This window comes from Scyliorhinus torazame, chromosome 16 (assembly GCF_047496885.1).
Source record: "Scyliorhinus torazame isolate Kashiwa2021f chromosome 16, sScyTor2.1, whole genome shotgun sequence".
In the NCBI taxonomy this organism is placed as follows: domain Eukaryota; kingdom Metazoa; phylum Chordata; class Chondrichthyes; order Carcharhiniformes; family Scyliorhinidae; genus Scyliorhinus; species Scyliorhinus torazame.
Genome location: NC_092722.1, coordinates 147,866,320 through 147,890,443, shown reverse-complemented (window position 1 = coordinate 147,890,443; position 24,124 = coordinate 147,866,320). Strand labels below are relative to the sequence as shown.

The following is a 24,124-nucleotide window of genomic DNA, read 5'->3' as shown; positions in this document are numbered from 1 at the left end:
ACAGACAGTGACCCAAGCCGGAATCGAACCTGGGACCCTGGAGCTGTGAAGCAATTGTGCTATCCACAATGCTACCGTGCTGCCCTGTAGTAGTAGCTGTGGGGAAGAAACTGTTCCTATGTCTGGATGTGTGAGTCTTCAACCTTCTGTATCTTCTGCCTGATGGAAAGGTCTGGAAGAGGGCAAAGCCTGGGTGGGAGCGGTCTCTGACAATGCTGTCTGCCTTTCTGAGGCAGCAGGAGGTGTAGACAGAATCAATGGGAGGGTGGTGAGCTTGTGTGATGTATTGGGCGGAGTTCACCACACTCTACAGTTTCTTGCGATCTTGGGCCGAGCAGTTACCATGCCAAGCTGTGATGCAGCAGGATAGGATGCTCTCTACGCCACATCTGTAGAAGTTTGAGAGTTGATGCAGACATGCCGAATTTCTTTAGCTTCCGTAGGAAGTAGAGACTTGTTGGGCTTTCTTGACTGTTGCATCAATAAGGACAGACTGTTGGTGATGGTGACCCCCAGGAACTTAAACCTATCAACCATCTATACTTTGGAGCCATTGACGTAGACAGGGGTGTGTGTCACGCTTCCCGAAGTCAATGATCAGTTCTTTGGTCTTGTCGACATTTGGAGAAAGGTTTTTCTAGCACACCATGCAACCAAGTGATCTACCTCCCTTCTGTCGACTGATTCGTGTTGTTTGAGATATGACCCACCACAGTTGTATGATCCACAAACTTATAGATCGAATTGGAGTTAAATCTTGCCAGTCATGATTGTATAGAGAGTACAGTAGAGGACTTAGCACACATTCTAGTGTTGAGGACTATTGTGGAGGAGGTTACCTATCCTGATTACACATTTTCCCCATTGTCTGCATGGGTTTCCTCCAGGTACTCTGGTTTCCTCCCAGTCCAAAAGATGCGCCGGTTAGGTGGACTGGCAATCATCAATATGTGGGGTTGTGAGGATAGGGCGAGGGAGGGCCAGTGCAGGCTCGATGGGCTCAATGGCCTCTTTCTACATTGTAGGGATCCACAACAAGGTGTGTGTGATTTTTGCACGCATCTTTCCTCTTTCAGAGGGTGTTAATAATGCCTGTCCACGTCTTAAGGACTGAAGAAGTTTAACTGAGAAACGCAGATTTCCAGCATTTTCTGATGCTGTTGTTTTGTTTTTAGAAGCACATCTTTTCATTCTGAAAGAAGAGGTGAGTATGGTCAGGTGAGTATTTGGATCTGAGGCCTGGGCATGGACGCGCTGGGTGGGAGGAGGTGGGTGGGAAGGATCATTCAGATCGCCCGCCAGTGAAGTGAAGTGAAGTGAATCACAGCAACTACAACCTCCCTCGAGCGGGTCGGACAACACCTGCCGGCAGCTGGCCTGAACCGCGCAAGCGCAAGTCACAGCGCGCAGGTTTAAATCTGATTGGTGCGCGTCGGCGAACGATCAGCCAATCGGTTGCTTTGGCGCCGGAATTCAAAACGGAATTTTAAAAGGGGAGGAAAGGCGCGCGCGCCGCTGGAGAGAAGTGGGGGGGGGAGGCGCGCTCGAGTTTAAAGGGGGACTTTGGGAGGGAAATATCTGACAGTCGATTTAATCGGCGTCTTAAAGGTTTTAAACATATATATATTTTTGGAAAAGTTCTTTGTGTTCCGCAGTGGGGACGGGGTGGGTAGAGGGAGGTGTGGGCGCGGCTGGGACGAGCGGGCTTGTTGACGGTTGGGGTGCGGGCCGGGATAACTGTCAGAGGGCGAGAGAGACGCGCGCACAGGGACCGAGGGGGGCGCTTGCCGGAGCTCCGAGGATCGGCCGGCCCTGCTCAGGGCGAAGTTACAGAGAATCAATCGCATCCGAGCCGAATAGACCGAAAGGACATTTAAAACGTGGTGTCCAGGTGAGTTGCAGCCAGTAAAGGCTGTTCAAAGGGTATGGGAATGGACCCGAGCGTTGCAGGTGGTTGGATGTTCCACGCGATCGCATCGTGCGCTTGTTTTATTTGTGTGTGTCTGCATTTTTAAAATTTCTGCTGCCGACCCAACCTTTTGCAGTTGAAAAATATATACATCTCCCGTCGTTTGACAGTTACCAGAATCGTTGACGTTAAGCCCCATTCTTTTGACATTCTCTCTCTTCCCGACGCGGGGTTTCGGTTTGATTAATTTTAAAGCACCGATCGGTCGAGTATTTAAAGGAGATCGGCGAGACTGAGGCGGCTGAACAATTTAGCGTTGGTTTGTTTTGGATCCCCCGCTTTGACCCAGCCCGGGCGGGAAGCCCGCTTTTTAAGAAAGGCGCTGATCAATGCTGCACCTGCCCGCCCTCCTTCCCCAGTGGGAAGACCTCTCGGCAGCGCCGTTACCGACCAGCGCTTGTTTGCGCTGCAGTCCCTTCCCTCCGCCGCCCGCTCGCGCGCTTTAAAAAAATTCTGCCCCGGAGTGGGGGGTGAAGTTAACTCGGTAAATTAATGATAAAAATAACTTGACACAAGGAAGTTGGTTCTTCTCTTCTGGCCCAAAGATCTGGAGTTTTCTTTAAATCTCGCTGCGTCTTTGCCCAAGCTTTTGGCTACCTCACTATATCGAATATTTTATGTGGCTTGGTACTCAATTTTGTTGAATACTGCTGTTAGGAATACTTTTCTCTATGTTAAAGGTGATATATTAATGCATATGGTTATGTGCAAAGTTTGTCATACTGCTTTATCAATTTACAGTGTTCCTTCCCATAAGGAGTTGGCTAAGAAAGATAGGCAAGTGAGACACGTCCTGTCAGTTTCTGGTGACTCAAACAGCAGAAGAATAAGATGTTTTGACTTGAGCCAGTAGAAAAGTTTACATTACTATGGTATCATGTGGGCTGATTGAATAAACTTAACATGAAAGCTGTAAGTGGAATCTTGTGCCCCCCCCCCCCCCCCCCCCTAGATGAGTTTGGTGGGGTTCCCTACTTCAAAGGCATTCCATGCTCGATTAAGGGGCCCAGTATCAAGAGGGGAGGCCTGCTAGGAGCCATCCCTTGACCTTGCTGCAAACGTGTCTCTGCCTCCCATCCACCCCAATCACTCACCTCCTTCTGGGTCTCAGGTGAATGCAGCACTAGCAGCAGCCACCGCCTTCCCTGGTGGTTCTTTGGTGTGCAGAACCTCTGCCTATGGGGTCAATGATCCTAGGGAAGCCCCAGTGCTGACCTGTCAAGTATCTGCGTGGCAAAAGATGCAGCGGACCTTCCCAAAACATGATACACAGATCTAGCCGGCGGGGAGATTGCACATCTTTTGTGAAATGTGGTTATTTGTTGTAAGAATTATTGGCAGCAATGAGCTACTGAGAATATTTTTCATACCTAATTTAGGATGGCACAGTGGGTAGCACTGCCTCTTCCCAGCTCCAGGGTCTCGGGTTCGATTCCGGCCTCGGGTGACTGTGTGGAGTTTGCACTTTCTCCCCTTGTCTGCCGTGGGTTTCCTCCGGGTGCTCTGTTTTCCTCCCCCAGTCCAAAGATGTGCAGGTTAAATGGATTAGCCCTTCGTGTCCAAAGGGTTTTGTGGGGATAGGGTGGAAGCTTGGGCTTAAGTAGGGTGCTCTTTCCAAGGGCTGGTGCAGTCTCGATAGACCAGTGCCTCCTGCACTGTAAATTCTATGATTCTAGTTTTTAGATTTATTTCAAAGATAAAGTTGTGAATACTTGGCAAAGTATACCTACTGTCATCAAACACTTGTTGTATTTTTAATCCATGGGATGTACGCATCACTGGCAGAACCGACATTTATTCCCCATCCTTAGTTGCCCTTGATCTAGAGATGCCAGCGTTAGACTGGGGTGGGCACAGTAAGAAGTCTTACAACACCAAGTTAAAGTCCAAGGTGAATTCAACTGAGGAACAAACCTGTTGGACTTTAGCCTGGTGTTGTAAGACTTCTAGTTGCCCTTGAAAAGGGCACTCCACTCTTGTCGGTGCTGTATACCATTGACTGTATTGGTGTTCCTCCCGGCTCTGGCCGGAACTGGGAAGATGAATCGGGCTTGTTTCCAATTTCTACCATGTTCTCACCTTCACATGGTTCATCTCCGAGACATCCCATCCCTCCGTCGACTTCTTTCTTTCTGGGGATAGGCTATCTGCTAATATTTATTATAAGCCCACTAACTTTTTAAAGCTACTTTGACTAACCTATAGATGTAATGCAGATACCTGTCGATGTAGCGTACTTGGATTTCGGAAGATATTTGACATGGTGCCACATCAAAAAGTAGGTCAAAATTAGATCACGATAGAGGAGGTAACATTAACGTGAATACAGGATTAGTTAACCAGCAGGAAATAGGACTGTGGGTTATCTTTGGATTGACAGGATGTAACTAATGGAGTGTTACATTACAATCTATATCAACGACTTGGATTAATGGACCCAATGTATGGTTGCTAAATTTGCTGATAACACAAAGATCAGTTGGAGAATAAGTTGTGAGGAGGATGTACGGAGTCTGCAAAGGGATATAGGTTTAAGTGAGTGGGCAGAAATTTCCACATAATGTGGTAAAAGGTGAATTTGTCCATGTTGGCAGGAAGAATAGAAAACAGCATATTATTTAAATAAAAAGAGATTGCAGAACTCTGCAGTACAGAGGGATCTGGGTGCGTTGCTTCATGAATCAGGAAACATTAGTATGCAGGTATAGCAAGTGATTCGAAAGGCAAGTGGAATTTAGTTGCTTATTGTAAGGCATGATATGGAGATGCCGGCGTTGGACTGGGGTGAGCACAGTAAGAAGTCTTACAACACCCCAAGTTAAAGTCCAACAGGTTTGTTTCAAATCACGAGCTTTCGGAGCACTTTGGATTCACCTGAGGGAAGGAGCAGTGCTCCAAAAGCTAGTGATTTGAAACAAACCTGTTGGACTTTAACCTGGTGTTATTGTAAGGGGAATAGAGAGCGGCATGGTGGCACAGTGGTTAGCACTGCTGCCTCAAGGTGTTGAGGATCCGGCTCCGATCCCGGCCTGGGTCACTGCGTCCGTGGGCCTCACCCCCACAAACCCTAAAGGTGTGCGGGGTAGGTATGTTGGCCATGCTAAATTTCCTCTTAATTGGGGGGAAAAAAATAATTTCAAAAGAAAAAAATTGTAAGAGGAATGGATATAAAATAGATGTTTTCCTCCAGTACTTTGGTGAGATCACATGGAATACTATGTTCCATTTTGGTTTCCCATTTAAGAAAGAAGGATATAATTGCATTAGAAGCAGTGCAGCAAATGTTCACTTGACTGATTCTGGGATGAAGGGATTATTTGCGTAAAGGTTGGGACTGTATTCATTGTAGTTTAGAAGAATGAGCAGTGATCTTAATGAAAGAAAAAGATCTTGAGGGGACTTGGAGATTGAAAGGCTGCTTCTTCTTGTGGAGAGTCTAGAACTAGGAGATACAATTTAAAAATGAGGGGCGGGATTCTCCGGCACCGGAGATTCGGCGGGGGCGGGAATCGCGCCGGTTGCCGCCCCCCCCCCCGGCGATTCTCCGCCCGGATGGGCCGAAGTCACGCTGCTAGAATGCCTGTCCCGCCGGCGTGGATTAACCCGGCGGGACAAGGCGGCGCGGGTGGGGTCTGGGGGGGGCGCGGGGCAATCTGGCCCCGGGGGTGCCCCCACGGTGGCCTGGCCCGCGATCGGGGCCCACCGATCCGCGGGCGGGCCTGTGCCGTGGGGGCACCCTTCCGCCTTCGCCATGGTCTCCACCATGGCGGAGGCGGAAGAGACCCCCCCCACTGCGCATGCGCGGGGATGCCGTGAGCTAACGCTCCCGCGCATGCGGCGCCCGGCAATGTCATTTCCGCGCCAGCTGGCGGGGCACCAAAGGCCTTTCCCGCCAGCTGGCGGGGCGGAAATCAGACCGGCGCGGGCCTAGCCCCTCAAGGTTGGGGCTCGGCCGCTCAAGATGCGGAGGATTCCGCACCTTTGGGGCGGCATGATGCCGGACTGATTTGCGCCGGTCAGCGGACATCGTGCTGAATACGGAAAATTTCGCCCGAGGTCATATTTAAGAATAAGATAAGAAAAAAAGCATATTACTGACAAAGCTTTGGCAAAGAGCCATCCATACTCAAAACGTTAGCTCCCTTTTCCCACCACAGGTGCTGTCAGACCTGCTGCGTTTGTCCAGTATTTTCTGTTTTAGATAAGGAGAACTCTTTTCAGAGGTTTGTTAATCTATGGATTCTCTTCCTCAATAGTGGAGGCACATTTAAGATCGAGTTAGATTCTTCAAAAAATACATATTTTATTCCAAACATACACAGTCCATCAAGACATAGCCAATAGCTTGTACACTTTTCCCCTTTTTAATCCTCCCTCCCGACTCTTCTTGTGATGAACAGCTCCTCAAATAAGATCATGAACTGTCTCCACCGCCCCTCAAAACCCTCTTCTGACCCCTCAGAGCGAACTTAATCTTCAGCTGGAGAAATTCATACAAGTCCCCCAGCCAAGCCGCCACCCGGCGGCATTCCGACCTTGAAAGGATATTGGAGGGGGAAGATCCAGTTGTTGTAGTCCACGTTGGGACAAACCACATAGGCAGGACTAGGAATGAGGGCATGTTGGAGGATTATCAGGCAATAGGAACTAAATTAAAGAACAGGCCTTCAAGGGTTATAATCTCTGGATTACTACCCGAGCCACATGAAAATTCGCATAGGGATGGAAAAATTAGGAAAGTAACTATATGGTTAAAGGAATGGTGCGGGAAACGGGTTCTATTTCATGGGTATTGGCACAGGAGAGATCTGTACCATTGGGACGGTCTTCACCTGAACCAATATGGAATCAGTGTCCTCGTGAAAAATATAAAGAGAGTGGTCACAAGGACTTTAATCTAGCAAGTGGGGAAGGGTAAAACTACGGTTAGTATAATAGTTAATGGGAAGCAAAGCAGCAGGTTAGCAAGTGGGGAGGTTGTTTCAAACATGTTAAATTATGGAAAAAGTTAAAAGGAAGAACTTGGGCGATGTTATTAATGGAGGTGTTATGATTCAAAAAGGTATAAAAACTAGCATAAGGGCACTTTACCTGAATGCTCGTAGCATTCAAAACAAAGTAAATGAGTTGTCACAAATCATCGCGAATGTGTATGATTTAGTGACCATTACAGAGACATGGACCATTACAGAGACATTACAGAGTTAAATAAAACTATTCGGAAGGACAGACAGGGAGGTAAGGGAGGTGATGTAGGTCTGATAGTTAAGAAAAAGATTGAATCCATTTGGGTGGAAATTAGAAATAGTAAGGAGGAAAGGTCACTAATTGGAATAGTCTTATAGGCCGCAAAATTAAAACATCACAACAGGATGGGAGATAAACACAGAAATAACTGATGCATGTAAAAAAGGTACGGCAATTAAGGGGGGTTTTGATGTACATATCGATTGGTTAAATCAGGTTGGTCAAGGCAGGCTTCAGGAGGGGTTCATAGAATGTATCCACGATAGTTTCCTTGAACATATATACAGTGGATTCTATGAGGAAGCAATCTATCCAAGATCTGGGGCGAAATTCTCCGTTATCGGCACGATGACCGGCGTCAGAAACGGCGCTAATCAGTCCGGCATCGCGCTGCCCCAAAGGTTCGGATTCCTCCGCATCTTGAGGGGCTGAGCCCTAACCTTGAGGGGCTATGCCCACGCCGGACTGATTTCCGCCCCGCCAGCTGGCAGAAAAGGCCTTTGGTGCCCCGCCAGCTGGCGCGGAAATGACATTGCCGGGCGGCGCATGCGCGGGAGCGTTAGCGGCCGCTCACGGCATCCCCGCGCATGCGCTGTGGAGGGAGTCTCTTCCGCCTCCGCCATGGTGGAGACCGTGGCGAAGGCAGAAGGAAAAGAGTGCCCCCAGGGCACAGGCCCGCACGCGGATCGGTGGGCCCCGATCGCGGGCCAGGCCACCGTGGGGGCACCCCCCGAGGCCAGATTGCCCTGCGCCCCAGGAGCCCGCCCGCTCCTCCTTTTCCCGCCGGTAAGAGAGGTGGTTTAATCCACGCCGGCGGGACAGGCATTCTAGCAGCGGGACTTCAGCCCACCCGGGCTGGAGAATCGCAGGGGGGGCCCGCCAACCGGCGGGGCGTGATTCCCGCCCCCACCAAATCTCCGGTGCCGGAGAATTCGGCAACCGGCGGGGGCGGGATTCACGCCAGCCCCCGACGATTCTCCGACCCGGCGGGGGGTCGGAGAATCTCGCCCCTGGTCTGTGTAATGCGACAGGAAAAATTAATGATCTCATAGTTAGGAAGGAGCGAACACAGTGTGGTTGAACTGAAAATATAGATGGAGGGTGAGGAGGTAAAATCTAATACCATTGTCTTGTGCTTAAACAAAGGAGACTACAATGGAATGAGGGAGGAGTTGGCTAAGTTAGTCTGGGAGCAAAGACTTTTTGGTGGAACAGTGGAGGACTTTCAAAGCTCAGTAAAAGTATATACCAGTGAAAAGGGATAATCAGCCATGGTTATCTAAGGAAATAAAGAAGGGTATCAAATTGAAAGAAAATGCATACAAAGTGGCAAAGATTAGTGGGAAACTAGAGGATCTTTAAAGGTCCTCAGAAAAAGTTATAAAGAAAAATAAGGTAGATTATGAGAGTCAACTAGCTCAGAATATAAAACATAGCAAAAGTTTCTACAAATATATAAAACAAAAGAGTGGCTAAGGTAAACATTGATCTTTTGGGGCATTTATTAATGGGGAATGAGGAAATGGCCGAGACATTGAACAGGTATTTTGTGCGGGTCCTCACAGTGGACTTAATTGATGGTAAGGACGCTATGGCAGGTGAGAACCTCGAAGCGATCATCATCACGATGGAAGTAATGTTGGGCAAGCTAATAAGGCTAAAGGTAGACAAGTCTCCTGGCCATGATGGAATGCATTCCATGGTACTAAAATAGCTGGTGGGGGAAAACGCAAATGCGCTTGTGGTCATTTACTAAAATTCGTTGGACTCGGGTGGTTCTGGCAGATTGAAAAACAGCAAATGTGACGCCACCGTTTAGAAAAGGAGGTAGATGAAAGATGGCTAACTATAGGCCGGTTAGCTTAACTTTGTAGTGGGGAAAATGCTTGAATCTATCATCAAGGAAGAAATAATGAGACACCTGGATAGAAATTGTCCCATTGGGCAGGCACAGCATGGGTTCATGAAAGGCAGGTCATGTTTAACTAATTTAGTGGAATTCTTTGAGGACATTATGAGCATAGTGGACAATGGGGGACTGGTGGAAGTGGTATATGTAGATTTCCAGAAGGCATTCAACAAGTTGCTGCACAAAAGGCTGTTGCATAAGATAAAGATCCACAGCGTTATGGGTTATATATTAGCATGGATAGAGGATTGGTTAACCAACAGAAAGCAAAGAATGAGGGAGAATGGTTGTTTTTCTGGTTGGCGATCAGTGGCAAGTGATGTGCCTCGGAATCAGTGTTGGGACTGCAATTGTTTACAATTTTCATAGATGATTTGGAGTTGGACCGAGTGTTGGAGTTGGACCGAGTGTTGGAGTTGGACCGAGTGTATGAGTGGTAGAGCAAAGTGTGCAGAGGACACTGAAAGTCTACAGAGGGATATAGATAGTTTTAAGTGAGTGGACAAGGGTCTGGCAGATGGAATACAATGTTGGTAAATGTGAGGTCATCCATTTTGGTAGCAATAACAGCAAAATGGAATATTTATTAAATGGTAAAAAAGTTACAGCATGCTTCTGTGCAGGGGACCTGGGTATCCTTGTGCATGAATCACAAAAAGTTGGTTTGCATGTGCAGCATGTAATTAAGGCAAATGGAATTTTATCTGTCATTGCTAGAGGGATGGAGGTTAAAAACAGGGAGGTTGTGTTGCAGCTGTAGAGGATGCTGGCGAGGCCACACCTGGAGTACTGTGTACAGTTTTAGCCTCCTTACTGAGAAAGGATGTACTGGCACTGGAGGGGGTGCAGAGGAGATTCCAGAGGAGGGTTGACATATGCAAAGAGACTGAGTAGGCTGGGACAGAACTCATTGGAATTTAGAAGAATGAGGGGGAATCATAGAAACATAAAATTATGAAGTGAATGGATAAGATAGAAGCAGGGAGATTGTTTCCACTGTTGGGTGAAACTAGAACTAGGGGGCCTAGCCACCCAATAAGGAGAAGCAGATTTAGGACTGAGTTGAGAAGGAACTTCTTCACCCAAAGGGTTGTGAATCTGGAATTCCCTGCGCAGAGAAGCAGTTGAGGCTACCTCGTTGAATGTTTTTAAACCAAAGATAGATAGAGCTGAGTCCACAAAAAGATCAGCCATGATTTTATTGACTGGCAGAGCAGGTCGAAGTGCCAAATGGCCTACTCCTTCTCTTAGTTATTATGTTCTTATAATGATGCTTATGCCATGTCTTTTTCCTCAAGTCCCCCAGTCTGGTTGATGGCCCTAAACTGTCTGACCAATTTCCCACTTTCCTAGGACTGCGATAGTACACCCATTGTTCTCGCTTTCCACCCCACCAGCTTCTGCATTCAAAGGATAATCCTCCACCATTTCTGCCATCTCCAGCCTGCTGTCACCACCAAACAAGCCTTCACCTCCGCTCACTATCAATATTTGCCTACTGTGAACCAATTCTTACCCCATTGCTGTAAAAAGAGCTGAATTCCAGAGCAAGGCAAAAGCGACTGTCCTTGATATTTGCCCTATTACTACTTCTTTTGCCGTTTGTTCTGTAACATCTGTATTATTTAATCTCTCCTGCCCTCTTTAAATGTTGTATTACCTGGCCTCCCCAGATCTCCTGAGTTTTTTCCAACACTTTTTAAATTTCAGATTTCCAGCATCAGCGGTATTTTTCTCAACATAGTATTTTGTTCTTTATTATAGTATTTGCATGGTTTGGTTAAGTTTCTGCTCCAAGGTAGATGTTTGGATATTGAACACTCCTTTAAAAAAAAACAACTACAGCAATAAATGCCACAACAGCCGTTTACTTTTGTGCTAGATGTGAATCCAACGAATGAAGAGTTTTCTCCCTGATTCCATTGACTTCAATTTTCATTAACTGCTTGATGCCACCTTTGATTTAATGTTGTCTTGATATTAAGGACAGTCGCTTTTGCCTTGCTCTGGAATTCAGCTTTTTTGTCTGTTTGGACCAATACTAATGAAGTCTGAAGCAGAGTAATCCTGGTGGAACCCAAATTGAAGATTAATGAGCAGGTTGCTGATGAGTAAATGTCATTTGATAGCGCTATTAATGGCTCCTTCCATCACTTTGATTGGGAGTACTGTAGACTGGTGGTACAGCAATCAGCCAGATTTGATTCATCCTGTCGTGTGCGTACAAAACCTATCTCAGCAATTTTCTACTTTGTCCTGTAGCTCAGATGCAGCATGGTTAAATACAGTGTAAAACTGCTTTTCCATTCTAACGAAAGGTTGTCTTAAACTGAATCTTTAACCTCTATTTCTGTCTCCACAAATGCTGCCTGGTTTACAGGGTGTTTCCAGTGTTTCTTGTTTAAGTATCTGCAGTACTCGGCCATCACGTGTTTGATTTGGTTTTCGATATCTGTTAGTGGGCTTCTTGCATTTATGCTAAATTTACCTTGCCTACTTGAATTATAAACCTGCCATTGGAATGAAGAAGCCAAATTTGGTATTGCAGGTTTGTGGGTTACCTCTTGAACCCTGGACTTTCTACAAACAAAGTGTATCAGTTGGTTAGTTATCTCTGCTGCCTCATCCTCCCAAATACACGTATTATATTTTATTTGGGCCATATCTCCTATCCTGTGATGTTTAGCGGGGGATGTCAAAATTTGTTCAGTTGGTTTTATAAGAAATTTCACCAGTGCTGCCGGAACACATTTCAGGCTGGCATTTAACTTGGTGTCATTAATCACCATGTAGTTAATTTAATCTTCATTTGAATTTGCATTGGATTATAGTTTCAGTGTATCTTTAAGATAACTCAGACAAGAGAATGGCAGCTACCAGCAATTTTTTTCAGAACTTGGACCATATTTGAAATCCATGCATTTTGGTGACACTTTGGACCACAGAGTGGTTAAAATTGTTGCATCTTTCTTGAAATTTTATATAGTATGAAGATTTCATTTGTGTTTTTCAATATATCTCTAACAAAAATGTATAGTTAATGTTTAAGCCATACAGGGTAATACATTTGCTATAGTTTGAAGATTTCATTTTTTTATTTCAATAATATTCCTAACAAAAATGTGTAGTTTATGTTAGCCATACAGGATAATGCTGTGTGCATGTATGCAATCATTCTGAAAGTTGCTGATATCACTGAGTTAAATATTCTTGGCCTAAATCCTGAGTGCTAAATTTCTTGAAGGGGATCTTCAGAACAAAAATGCAATGCATGGTTTAAATACTTTGGAAAAGTGTTGTTTAAAATGATGAGTATAGAAATATTTCATGGTACAAAGTTTCAGTATTGAGTACCTCTGTTTTCAGGTAAGAAATTGTCTTGGAAAATGCCGCTCTATGGTAAAATTATAGTTATCAAGCGTACTGGAGCAGATGGATATAATTTTCCGTTGACATCATCTTCATGCTTGTTTGGAAGGTAAGGATGCTGCTGTTCTGCATCTATGTTTCCAAATATAACTGTCCTACAAATTAAATAAATGTTTTTATTTAATGTGTGATTTGGTATCTATAGGAAAACTGACTGTGACATCCGTATCCAATTGCCTCATGTTTCGAAAGAACATTGTAAGCTTGAAGTGAATGAAAATAATGAGGTAATTTTTAATGTTTTAGTTATTTGACTTTAATTCCTTTAGCGTAGAATTTTTCACCTACCTCTTAGATATGTTACGTTTTGCTTTACAGGTAATTTTAATTAATTTGAGTGAAGTGAATCGAACACGTTTGAATAGCAAAGTTGTACTTCAATCTGAACGTCTAAAGCATCGTGACGTGTTCACCATTATTGATCGATCTTTCAGGTAAGAGGTGCAGTGGCGTTGTGGTATTTTCACTGGACTAATAATCCAGAGATGTAGGGTAATACTGTGGGGACCTGGGTTTGAATCCCACCAGGGCAGAATTTGAATTTAATAAAAATCTGGAATTGAAAGTCTAATGATGATCATGAAAACATTATTGAATGTCGTAAAAACCCACCCGGTTCACTAATGTCCTTTATGGAAGGAAATCTTACATCCTTACTTGGTCTGGCCAAACCCATAGCAATGTGGTTGACTCTTAAATGCTTGATAATCAATGCCATTGCAAAAATGACAATTGGGATGAGACAGGACGTTTTATTTGGAAAATATAATGAGCTTCATGAATAACGCTCTTAAGCTCTTCTGATTAGTGTTCATTTCTGCTTTTTGAAGTGGCATTGGATGTTGACTATATTAACAGCACAACATAAAGAAGTTCACCCAGCAACTGAAAATATCGTCTATTAAAATGGGCAGTACTTTGGAAGCAAAATAATCCTAGATTTGTTCATAAAAATACTTCAAAAAATTGTTTTTTTTATCACTCTGCAGTTGAAATGGGTCTACGTTTAACTCTGCCACGCACAACTGGGTTGCAGGTGTAATGGGTCAAATGACTTGCGTCAACTTTTTTAACTTTGAGACTTACATCTATCAAATCGTTTTATCTCTTATTTGAACTATAGTTAGGCTTCCGTATTACTTTCAATCTTTCCTGGCCCCAATCTTGCTCTTATCCGTGCATTTGTTATCTTACTCTTTTTTTTTTCTAGTCTGTACTTTTCTGGGGTTGCACCTCGCTCTTCATAAACTCCAGTTTGCTACAACTCTTCCACCTATATTCTGGCCTGATTACTGACGCTAACATAACAATTTCAAAATCCTCATCCTTGCATGACAAATCCATGACTTCATCCCAATCTGCACCTGCAACATGCTCCCACACTCGCCCTGTCTTTTTGATATTTGCACTATGTGTACATATCCGCTCTATGTGTACATACCCTTCCTCCGGGCACGAACAATAAACCCTTGACCTCCCATTCAAATTACTACACTTGCTGAATCTTTTCATCAAAGTTCCTCAATCTGTCTCGACTATTCCTTTAGTTGGCTTGCCATGAGAGGCTCACTTTATATGCAAAGTGCATGTTGTGTTGATATATTTCTTGATTGTCAGTGTGTATATATTTTTTGGCAGTTGATATCAACTGGATGTTTTAATATATAATCAGAACTTAAATCGTGGAATAGAAGTTTGGGTGAACCATGTGGATGAAGTCATGCTCATTCTGTTTATTCATCTACAACTTCTATAAATACGTGTGATAGGAACAGTTGCTCACTTTAATGTGGCAAAATTTCTGGGTGTTAAGGTCTTTTTTTTTCCTTTTTGGCGTTAGGTTTGAATATCCTTTGGATTCAGTCCACAACACTAGCCCCAGAAAAAGACGGAGTTTGTCAAGCCTGAAGAATGAAACTCTACAAGTATGTAACTGTGTCTTTATGTAGTTGGATGGGGGGGGGGGGGGGGAGCTGGGGAGAAACCAGAATGTATCAGTTTCAATCTTTGCAATACTTTGTTGGTACTCTTTTGCTCTCATTTCTGTATGAACTATTATAATGTTAATGTGTATAAGTATTGACTATTTCAGATTTCCTTAAGATGGATTGGCCTCTTTCTGTAATCCATAGGAAGGAAAAATTGGAAGTGCATTTTGTTCTTGCTACCCCAATTTAGACTGTTGAAATTGTGAATTGGAGAAATGATTACTAGTTGTATTGATTGTCTTTATATGGAGAAGGGGTTAAAAATCCTCCACTTTGGGGCCTTTTGCACTGGAAAGCTCTCTAGGAAAAGTATCTCTTGAAATGTGACCCATTAATTGCTGCTAGGCTTGGTCAGCCTATGAACCAGTATGAATTCATTGACATAATCAATGCTGCTTGATCACTGGATGACAGGTGATACAAGTGAGAAATTTTAAGAATCTCATCTGTTATTGCTGAAATCAGTTGTCGACTCAGGTCAATGACATTGAATAGTATAAAGACTGCTGAAGATTGCTCTCGCCAGTGGCCACAATGTCTGTAGCAAGTAGCTGCCTGTGGATCACGACCAATTATCCTCTGATCTGTTAATTCTACATTTACTATAAATATTACTACTTTCGTATTTTAGAACTGCTTCATAGTTGAGTCCATGGGACTTTGAATCTGTGTAGATAACTTTTCAGCAGCATAACAGATAATGAACAGAAAAATCCTTTTGATATTTGAATGAGTGCAATAAATCTGCATCAGCAGGAATATTCTGGCCTCAGTAAGTGGTAATCACATCAGACCTCCTTTTTAGTTTTAAACTATCAAATAAATTTATTGACAGAAATGTGAATAGGCAAATGAATGAGTAATATATAACATTTATGGTAGTTGCTAGGTATCAAAAGAATAATCTTGGTCCCATTCCCAATATTAATATATTAAACTACTTATCTATGCAGTATATTTACTTTAATGTCTCACAAGCCAAGAGGTGAGAATTCAGCACTGCCGTTGCAAGTTGTGAAAGTGAGAGAAATTGGTACAGTGCAGCACCAGCAAGATCACTGAAAGTTGCAGGATTGTTGTCAAAAACCAATCTGTCTGCTAACCCTTAAATAAGGGAACCTGCTACCCCCACCAAGTTTGACCTACTTGCAACCAGTCCTGTGGTAGAAATTTAACATCCTCATGAGGTCCCATAATTCCATGTTAAACAAGATCTATGAAACCTGAGTGCCATCTATTGTCCCACCTCTTTTGACATATCCCTATTTCTCCATGCAGAAGACTAGTAGAGTGAAAATTGAAACAACTAAGTGCACATAAAATTAAAAATGGGGATTTGAGTGTTTCCCAGTAAGTTTGGCTTGGTAATACAACTGCTGGCTGAGGCATGGAAGTACCGGCCAGACTAGGTCCGTGCCAGGGAACCAACAAAGGGTAACAATCTGTTTCACCTTATGCCAACATGTCTGGCACAGACATCTGTCCGTCATAGCATTGGTGGGAATGATCACCACACAAATGGTCTTGTCTTAACAGTGAGGACCGTGTCCGTATAATAAGACTGCAGCTCTTGGGAGTAATAAAATCTTGGTGTCCATGAGGTGCTATTCATGATAAACTCAAGACCTGATTCATCACACCCTCGACCTTCATTGAGCCAGAAGATCATCCCTGACTAACTGGAAATACAAACGAGTATACCGGGAGCAGCATCAGGCATAGCGTAATATAAAGTGATGCGCAAGGCTATTAGTTTACCGAACAGTTTGAGCTAAGCATTTCCATAACCAAAGTTAAGAACAAACCTTGTCCATGCCTAGCTAGTTTTGTTCACTTCAACAAAAATAACTTGAATTTATGTAGTGCCTTCAATATAATTAGTGTCCCAAGGCACTTCACTGGAGCATTATAAAGAAAACATTTACACCAAACCAGATACGGCAATATTCAGGCAGATGACCAAAAGCGTGGTGAAGGAAGAAGGATTTAAGGAGTATATTAAAAGAGATAGGGAGGATAATGTTCGGTGAGGGCATTCAAGAACATGGGGACCTAGGGAGCTGAAAGTCACCATCGCCTTTGATTGAGCAATTAAAATCAGATGTTTTGCAAATACTCAGGCGTGTGAAACTGAAATTAGAGTTAGGGAGGAGACAACAATGAGAATTATAAAATTGAGGCATTGCTCGAAAAAAAGCTATTTTGGGGTCGGTGAGCTCGGGGGATGATGGTTTAATAGTGTTTTCTTTTATTTATAAATTTAGAGTACCCAATTCATTTCTTCCAATTAAGAGGCAATTTAGCGTGACCAATCCATGTACCCTGCACATCTTTGGGTTGTGGGGGCAAAACCCACGCAAACACGCGCAGAATGTGCAAACTCCATACGGATCGTGACCCAGAGCCAGGATCGAACCAGGGACCTCTATGTCATGAGGCAGTGCTAACCACTGCACCAATGTGCTGCCCTAGGTTAATAGTGTTAATTATATGTTAATTGTTAAATTATTTGCAAGGTGTTGTGCATTAATAGGGTTTCACTTGGAGCTATAGAATTCCTACAGCGCAGAAGGAGGAATTTATTGCCCGTGGAGTCTGCACAACCCTCTTAAAGAGCACTCTATCTAGGCCCACTCCCTTCCCTGTGCTGATGAGGGCAGACCCTGTTATGGCATATTTTGCAGGCTGAGAAATGTAGCATAGTAATCTGTGATACCAGAGACTTGTCTGCGCCGGAAGAATATGCTTAGCTGAGAGTTCCGCTTGTTCCACCAAGCTGTTGGAATGTGGATATAGGAGGCCGCTGGTGATGTGCTGTAAGCCCTATGAGTGTGCAAAGTTTCTCAATTCATTGGGGACGAATTGGCAAGCGTTGCCTGTCATGAGTCTCAGGGATGCCATGTATGGCATGTTTCTTGAGGGTGATGATGACTTACTCGTCATGTTTGGCAGGTAGTCTAACTCAAGCCACCCGGAATACAAGTCAACTAAGACCTAAATGTTATTTATCATTCCATTTAAAAATGTCAGCTACCATGAATGACTATGGGAGATCCGGGACCTCGTGTAGGTGCAGTGGTTCTTTTTGTTTGATACCATTTGAGTGCATTACATGGTGCAAATCTGGAGACTCATCTCTATGTCAGTGTATATGGAGGGGCAATAATAATAATCAGGTTTTCATTTACACTGCAATAAAGTTACTGTGAAAATTCCCAAGTTGCCGCACTCCTGGGACTGTCACGTACACTGAGGGGGAATTCAGAATTTCCAATTCACCTAACAAGCATGTCTTTCGCGACTTGTGGGAGGAAACGAGCGCCCGGCGAAAACCCATGCAGATATGGGGAGAACGTGCAGACTCTGCATACTGATTCCGCGGCCCTGTATCCTGTTGTTTGCAACCGAGGGTGCACCTGATGAAGTTGCTGGGTATAGTACAACGATGAGAAGTAGGAATGACTATCAGTCTGTCCTGTATGGTTAGTTCATCTCTGGCTAAGAATGTGTGGAGCTCGTGAGGAAGCTCCCTTGAGGACTCGGGCCAGCCCCATATGATATTGTGCAGTTGTCTACCTGTAAGACATCTTTGAGTTCCCTGAGTTTGAGAGAATAAAACCTCTATTGTCATTGAAGTTTTTTTTTTTAAATTAAAAAAAATTCCAATTAAGGAGCAATTTAGCATGGCCAATCCACGTATCCTGCGCAGACACGGGGAGAATGTGCAAACTGCACAGTGTGATCTGGACTGGGAACGAACCCTGGTCCTCGGCCCCATGAAGCAGCAGTAGTAAATGTGTCACCGTGCCGCCCCATTGTCATGATGGCAGTATCCTCACGATCTGCCTGATCTGTAGTGGGTAGGAAGGCTCAAAAGAGTATCAGTGTTTTTTTGAAGATGGCGATGAGTGGCTGGCGATCAATTACAACAGTTGCAGGACGATCATGTATGAAGTCACAAAGTTTCTGACGCGTGGAGACTAGAGCGAGGAGTTTCTTTCTGACTTGAGCATTGTGGGTCTCACTTTCAGTGAGGACTCTTGATATAAAGGCTATTGGTCTGCCATTCTGGATGTAGATTGTGCCAGGTTGGTGCTGGAATGCACCTGCTGATATGGGAGTCAAACTTGCAGCACCGGTGGGGCTGAGAGTGCCTGTTTGAGTCCATGGAACACAGCTGTATATTACTCCTGCCAAAACCGTTCAGCATCTTGCAGGAGGAGCTCGTGAAGAGGCACAGTGACTTCATTGTCACAAGGGATGAGCTTGCAAAACTCATTTGCCATACCAAGGATGCGCTGTAAAGCGTGCTTGTTCACTGGGATGGCCACCTGTCATATAGCTGTTTTCTTGTCTGGATCTGGCTTCATGTCATTGGCTGAGAGTAAATGACCCACTTAGGGAACTTGGTTGACCCTGAATCTGCATTTAGCAGACTTGAGCTTCAGCTGTATGGTTCTGATTCTGTCTATGATGAAACAAAGACGTGCATCATGCTCATGAATAGTACGACCCCAGAGCAGGAAGTCATTAACAATGATTTGCAAGGTTGGCCTGTAAAGATTTGCTCCAATGCAACTTTGCTGCCAGTGAAAATCCCATGGAGCGTACAAACAAAATTATATTTGCCGATTGGAGACATGAAGATTCTTCATCCAGCAGGATCATGCCAGAACCTGTATTTCACGTCCAAGTTCTGAAAACCTTTATTGGGTATGTCTGCTATTACCTGTGCCACTGTCTTTATAGGATGATCAGGTCTGAGCATCGCCTTGTTTAAATGAACTGGGTCCATGCATATTCTGACCATACCATTGATCTTTGCTGTGACTATCCATTGCGGGAAGTTTGAGCTAAAAAAAAAGGTAACTAGTCAGAAATATCAAAATTAGTGTGAATTAAAAACAATTAGCACAAATTAACAGCATGCAGAGAAATTGAGCAAACTCCTCACCACCCTTCTCAGACCAAGTCATGAAGTGATAACATTGAATACAGCCCTCAGCACCTCTCCATAAACATCACTGTTTCTACCTCTCTTATCTGCCTTCTGTAAATATCCCTTGCTACGCACATCTTCTCTTTACATCTCCCTCTACAATTCACAGCCTCTCTGTCCTTACCCAAAATGGCTTCTTGAGGCCCCTTTCTTATACCTTAAAATATTGAACGTCCACCATAGCCAATTGTTGGGAAAATAGTCAATTGGACTATACCTTGTCAATGATGAAACAAGAATAAGCCCATTTGGCTAATTATGCATGTTGTCTCCATTTTAAGACTATGCTACTTCGCAAGCTATATCTCATGTCTTTAGGTAGGCTGGGTCTCGACCAATGATTGGTCAACATAACTTTATAATTTGGGAGTTGAAGTTCCTTAAAACAGGGCTTATTCAGTCCTCAAGATTAACATTCATGTTATCTCTATTCTGTGTGCTGAGAAATGCACAATAATCTTTTTCTCACAGCACAGTCTGTATTAATAATCAAGTGTTAACATATTTATAAAAGTTATAAACATCTTTGTTCCTAATTACATTTCCAACCTTTCTAACATATCTACTAAGAATCTCTTATTCTTTAATTGTCCCACAATTAATGCTGTCTACTTGACTAATCTGGCTGGTTTCTAATAATACTAGTTTTGTTCTGTTAAAATGGCTTTCATCAATTTTGGCAGAAAATGCTTAAGAACACATTAATAGAGATAACATGATAGTCACACTAAAACTAGTGATTTTGTAACTACCAGCACCGTTTGAATGGTTTCTCTGCTATAGGCCACAAGGTCCACCTGGCTATTGGGGTTTGGTGCTGCGTATGGTCTAGTTCCTTAACATTTGGCTGGGCAATACATTACACCAGGCATTGTCAAAGTCTGGGGCGCGACCCGCGGTTGGGTGTCAGGAGGGTCGGGGAGCAACCTTCAAAATGGCCACGAACATACAAAAAACAAATGCGGCCGCACTGCGCATGCGTGCCCGATCATCGGTGCGCAAAGCTTTGCGCATGCGCACCGATAATTGGGCACGCATGCACAGTACGGCCACATTTCTTTTATATGGTAAGGCCGCGCGCAGCCGGCATTGTTAAAACCCGGCTGCTACTCGCTCTGCTCGGTTCTTCTGACCGAAGCTAAGGCCGAGTACCCCCCGGCGACGAGCAGCATCGGACCTACCAGCAGAGACCCAGAGCCACCTCGGAACTCCCCTGTATCTAAGCGTGCTCATCCTGCACGACGATGAGGTCACTGTCATCGAAGACAAACTCAATGCCCTGATTAAAGCAGCTGGTGTGACCATTGTGCCCTTCTGGCCTAGTCTGTTTGCCAAGGCATTGGCTAATGTTGACATCAATAGTCTAATCTGCAATGTTGGTGCTGGTCATCGTGCCCCAGCTGCTGCAGCAGTTGTTTCCACCGCTGCCTCTGTTGCTGCTGAAGAGAAAAAGGAAGAGAATAATCTGAAGAGTCTGACAATGACATGGGCTTTGGCCTCTTTGATTAAACATGCCATGCAACAACATTGTTACAATTTACAAAAAATAAATAAAAAGCTGAAGACTGCAAATTTGCGCAATCAGAGATGCAGACGATTTAAACAAAAATTCTATGTAATCTTCCTGCCTGAGGGAGGCCGAGAGCGGGTCACGGCCCCCAAACGTCACCATAATGTGCTTTGGGTGCGATTGTGGTTGCTCCATTTTGTCAGCAGCAAACAAGGTAAGAGAAAATGGTGGGTCGCGAAGATCGGCCGGCGTGGGCCGAGATGGTTGGCTGGCGTGGGTCGCGATGGTCGGCCGGCATGGGTCCCGAAGGTTGGCCAGTTGGTAAAAATGGGTCCCCGGAACCATCACTCCCGTTCAAACTTGGTCCAGTTGTCCGCAATATTTTCATCAAACACGACCGGGACTATTATGGACACCTGGTCAGATCCCAACAGTGGCTGAGATACTGGGCCAGAGCTGCAGCGTTGTTTAATTTTTAAGGTTGTGTGAAAAGATCGATTCGCTCCAGGACTGATTGCATAAAAAAAGAGAGTGAGGTTATATTTACAAACAAAACATTATTAAAACATTATTTCAAATTTTAAACTTCAAACCAAGCAAAAACACCCTGTATGTATCTCTTAATCCTAGCACACGTTTTCCCATTAATCATCCCGTGAAATGAACATACAGCTCTCAACTCCACTTAGGCAGCCAGGCCACAATGATGCTTTCATTTACAGAATATATTCCTGTTGTTAGAGTAGCACTATCAGACTCCCTTTCGAAAGCAGGTTTCTTTGGCAGCTTATCGTAACCTCTCCCGGTTGCTTTCCAAATCCTCTTCCCTTCATCTGTTCGAACACGATTCTTTTCTCCCTTTGAGCTCCGCTCAGCCCCTGAAACAATGGTTATGTCCTGGGGTGCCCAGACTTGGAACTCCTCATGCAATGGGCTTTTGATTGCCCACTCCCGTTTACACAAAAGAACAGGACCATGCTAGGAATATGCAATTAACCTCCAATTTACAGACAAAAGAGACCATCAGTCTGTAATGGGCTAATAGCTGGTCAGATCAGAGTGTCCAGGGGGTAATGGATCTTGAGCGAATCACCCCGGCTGAACATTGGTATCCTGTTTATTCCCATAAATGAGTTTTAAGTCTGAGTGTGACGATGTAACTCAGGCCAGGTGTGGGCATATACTTCGGACTCCGTGCTAGCGGTATTAGCCTCCGTCTGTTAAACCCTAAATTGTCCAGCATCCACTGTTTGGTTGACACGTTATAGGGTAATGTTACATAAGCACCAGATTAATGATGTGTTTTACCAAGGAAAGTACCGCTCTTTCCGCATGAACCTCTATAACACCATAATTGCAAATACCCCCTCCAACCTTTATCCAGGGTAATATAATTGACAAAAAACTTAATAACATGTTACAAGAGCAGGGCCGATATTGAATGCTCTGATGAATGATTTTTCCACCTCCTACCAAGACAAATAAAGCCTTCCTAAGGTATGGTGCTCAGAACTGAACATCATGCTGCCGGTGTGGTCTAACCAGTGCTTTGTATGGCTGCAGCATGATTTCTAATCATTGTCTTCTAGGCCTATTGAGAAAAAGATTTGTTTCTGCTATATTTCCAATAATTGATGATTCAATAATGGAGAGTCCATTTAGAGAAATGGTTCAGCATTTTATATGAAACTCGATGTGGTCTTCCTTGAATTTCCTAATCACTAATTTACAGTACTCCACATCAGGTTGGGTTGTGGCATGTGTCCGCTAATAATAATAATGATCTTTATTGTCACAAGTATGCTTACATTAACATTGCAATGAGGTTACTGTGAAAAGCCCCGAGTCGCCACATTCCGGCGCCTGTTCGGGTACACAGAGGGAGAATTCAGAATGTCCAATTCACCTAACAGCATGTCTTTCCGGACTTGTGGGAGAAAACTGGAGCACCCGGAGGAAACCCACGCAGACACAGGGAGACCGCACAGACAGTGATCCAAGCCGGGCATAGACCATAGGACCGTAGTGCTGTGAAGCAACAGTGGATGAATTATAGTATGAAGTCCAATTCAATCTTAATAGGTTATTTTGGGATGCAACAGAATTTTTTTAGGTGCTTGAGATAATGTAGATTCTGGAGAATAATTCCACCCCGCCCCGTTTGTATGCCCAAACAGATTCCAGCACGCTGTATCTTTTACCAACGTTCTGAACTGTCTTCTACCATGGCTATCTTTACTTGCCATTTTCCCCGATGTCATGGCTGCTCAGAATGGATGTTTGCTCTTTGAGCAATTGATAAAATATTTAGGTTTTTAAAATTTTGATCTCTACCTATGACAGTGAGAGCACTCTGTTAATGTAAACCTGTATACCTGTTTTTTAACTGTCAAAATCACCAGCTTGATTGTGGACGTTTTGACTTATAAAATTGCTATAATTCCAAATACACCCATTGTTTGATTGCTGTTTAACATGAGTTTGTGGAAGCAAATTAATATATGTAATTTGGTTTTCGTTTCTTCCTTCCTGTATATTACTGTACACCTATCTGTTAAATATATTTTTCCTTTGCTTAGCTTGTTCTATAGCGTCTGAATTGTGTCCTTGGATTTTATAGACACCGAGATTGCAAATTTGATTAACTTAGATAAACTTATAATAAATGAGAAAGTTTAGTGGCTTTGAAATAAGAAATGAGCGCTGGAAGCCCTGCTCAATGCTATCTTCCCTCCCTGACATTACTTTTCTAACCAGAGTCCTTTAGTTCGTTAATTTAAAAAATATATCATTATCAAGATTTAAGCAAATTACTGTAGATACTGGAATCTGAAACAGAAACAGAAAATATTGGACAATCTCAGCAGGTCTGACTGCATCTATTGAGAGAGAAGGGAGCCAACATTTAGAGTCTGGATGACTATGCCAAAGTTGACAGTCACCGAGACTCTAAATGTTGGCTCCCTTCTCTCTCCACAGATGCTGTCAGACCTATTAAGATTGTCCAGTATTTTCTGCTAATAAGATTTACCCTGAATTCATCAATTTTGTCAGTGCTGTTTCACAATTTGGG

The 24,124-nt window shown here is 43.8% G+C and overlaps 1 protein-coding gene across 4 annotated transcripts in view; it reads left to right on the top strand.

Moving 5' to 3' along the window:
- Positions 1-1,693: 1,693 nt before the first annotated feature.
- The window catches only part of mki67 (marker of proliferation Ki-67), a 56,800-nt gene continuing 34,369 nt past the window's right edge, over positions 1,694-24,124 (top strand). For 3 of the 4 annotated variants that reach the window (XM_072479188.1, XM_072479186.1, XM_072479184.1), the window contains exons 1-5: positions 1,695-1,891; positions 12,492-12,603; positions 12,700-12,781; positions 12,873-12,988; positions 14,395-14,479. In XM_072479188.1, coding sequence (XP_072335289.1) covers positions 12,512-12,603; positions 12,700-12,781; positions 12,873-12,988; positions 14,395-14,479 — 375 coding nt within the window. In that variant the 5' untranslated portion in view covers positions 1,695-1,891; positions 12,492-12,511. Of the gene's footprint in view, positions 1,892-12,491; positions 12,604-12,699; positions 12,782-12,872; positions 12,989-14,394; positions 14,480-24,124 lie in introns of all 4 variants that reach the window. The other variant, XM_072479187.1, reaches the window with a different exon arrangement.